At 37.7% G+C, this 1937-nt stretch overlaps 1 protein-coding gene across 1 annotated transcript; it reads right to left on the bottom strand.

Annotated features, from left to right (window-relative positions):
* Positions 1-300: 300 nt before the first annotated feature.
* LOC124606875 (rhythmically expressed gene 2 protein-like) lies at positions 301-1458 on the bottom strand. The gene has a single exon (XM_047138967.1). It carries the CDS (start codon positions 1408-1410, stop codon positions 655-657), a length of 756 nt encoding a protein of 251 aa, XP_046994923.1. The 5' UTR covers positions 1411-1458; the 3' UTR covers positions 301-654.
* Between the last annotated feature and the right edge of the window lie 479 nt (positions 1459-1937).

Below are 1937 nucleotides of genomic sequence, written 5' to 3'. Positions count from 1 at the left end.
GAACCTATTACTCTGCCAAAATTAAGCCTGTTAATTATTTAATTTATATCTATTTTTTAAAAATAAAAGTGAAATGAAAGCAAAAAGTAGATCTAAGAAGAGTTTTGGGCATCAGTCTCGTTACATTGTTCTACCGCAGCAATCATTACACAACATTAAAAAAAAAAAAAAAAAAAAAATACCAGCTAAATTAAACTATACCAAATTAAAAATAAGTTGGCCGTTCTGAATGCAGCAGCTGTTAACACCAATACGAAAAACAGATCCCCAAGATAAAAGGCCAGTGTGCCTAGATTTTAATTTCAATTTCTTACATAGTAGCAAATTTTTACCTCCAAGAATTATTTTAATTTTATTCCTGTATTACACTGGAATGAACAGCATTTATATTACACACAAAATGTATAGTTTGGTGGGTAGCACTACATGTAATTCAGACAGACCTAACTTTTTCTATTTAATGCAGGCTTAGAGTTGATCTGTCTTTGTGCGTCTACCCTTACAAACTCAGATGCCAATATCAAACATTAATTGTGTTTTGACAATTTAAAATACGGTTTAGTGTCACAACACTTATCACTGAATACACCTCCTTATTATCTGGTTCTGGTATAACACAAAGTTTTACTACGTCCATGGGCAGACTTTCTTTTCTCACAGATGAGGAAGTCTTGCCTTAAGTTCTGACAAATCATTAAATACGTAATTCGTCAACACTCCATCTCTTTGCAACCGCTTAATCAACAATTCGTCTTTATTTTTCTTTAACAATGCACACTTCCACTGAGCTTTCATTGCCCCTTTGTAGTCAGTTTCAATCTTGTCTCCGATATGCAGTGCGCAGGTTGGGCTGACATGACTATCAATTTTCACGGCTAAGTCAAGAGCTTTCTCAAAAATTTTTGTACAAGGTTTTTCAATACCAGCTTCATAAGATGTTAAGACAAAATCAAAATATTTATTTAAATCCAAAGAGTTCAGCACACAGTGGAGCCTTTCGTCATAGTTTGATATAATACCGAGAATTGTATTTGTTTGCTGAAGGTATGACAACAGATCTTGGGCGCCATCTGCGACATTATACTGTTCTCCGTTTTTGTATGCGGTTATGAGATACTCGGCAACTGAGTCATATTTGGTTCTGCTATACTGACTATTTGTTGCCTTGTCAAGGACTTCTACAACTAGCTGGTTCCACCATTTTTTCCAGCCTATACCCGTTTGCTGGCCGAAGTTTGGATGGAGACTGCTCTGCTTCTCATATTCCGATAGAAATACAGATGCAATATCGGAAGGCTGCGCCTTGATACCAAAACGAGATGCTGCTTCCGAATAAAATGTTGGTGGTGGGGTTCGAAAATTAAGGAGCGTACCAATAACGTCGAATGTCACTAGGCGGAACCGATGCATTGCACGCCCAACATAAATATACTTCTATGAAGAACAGCTGATCGCAGAATTGTTTTATCAACATACAGGTGGCTTTTTTTGTTCTGTGGGCTCAGTGACCTTCGTCAAAGTTCTCCACACTAAGTTAACGCCAGTCTGCTTGGCGCCACTGTCTCTGGAAGGATGCGTTGTTGGATTGATGGAAAATCAAATATTTGTCATTACTTACAAAGAAGAGTTGTGTTATATCATCAATTAACATAACCATACACAAATGTTGTATGAAGGCCAATTCACACACTGGACGTCACGTCACATCACTTTACGCCACGTCACTCCATGTCACGTCACATCAGGGTGTATTGAGATCTGTGCATGCAGAGAGCGGGGAAACAAAGTCAACATTGCGAATTGTGTTGCTGCGAACAATGATCAGGTTCATTCGCTTTCGGTACATCGTATTATATGTTCAGATCTATGAGAGAGTAATACATCAGTCGTCTAAATCAGAGAAATCTTACTTCACGTTTTTAGGTTGTGTCCACTGC

The sequence above is a fragment of the Schistocerca americana genome, chromosome 3, assembly GCF_021461395.2.
Source record: "Schistocerca americana isolate TAMUIC-IGC-003095 chromosome 3, iqSchAmer2.1, whole genome shotgun sequence".
Taxonomy (NCBI): domain Eukaryota; kingdom Metazoa; phylum Arthropoda; class Insecta; order Orthoptera; family Acrididae; genus Schistocerca; species Schistocerca americana.
Note: the sequence above shows the minus strand (reverse complement) of the source record. Positions and strands in the feature narration are given on the sequence as shown.

Excerpts from the sequence above, each read along its gene's own strand:
- LOC124606875 (XM_047138967.1), bottom strand. The coding sequence starts at position 1,410 with ATGCATCGGTTCCGCCTAGTGACATTCGACGTTATTGGTACGCTCCTT.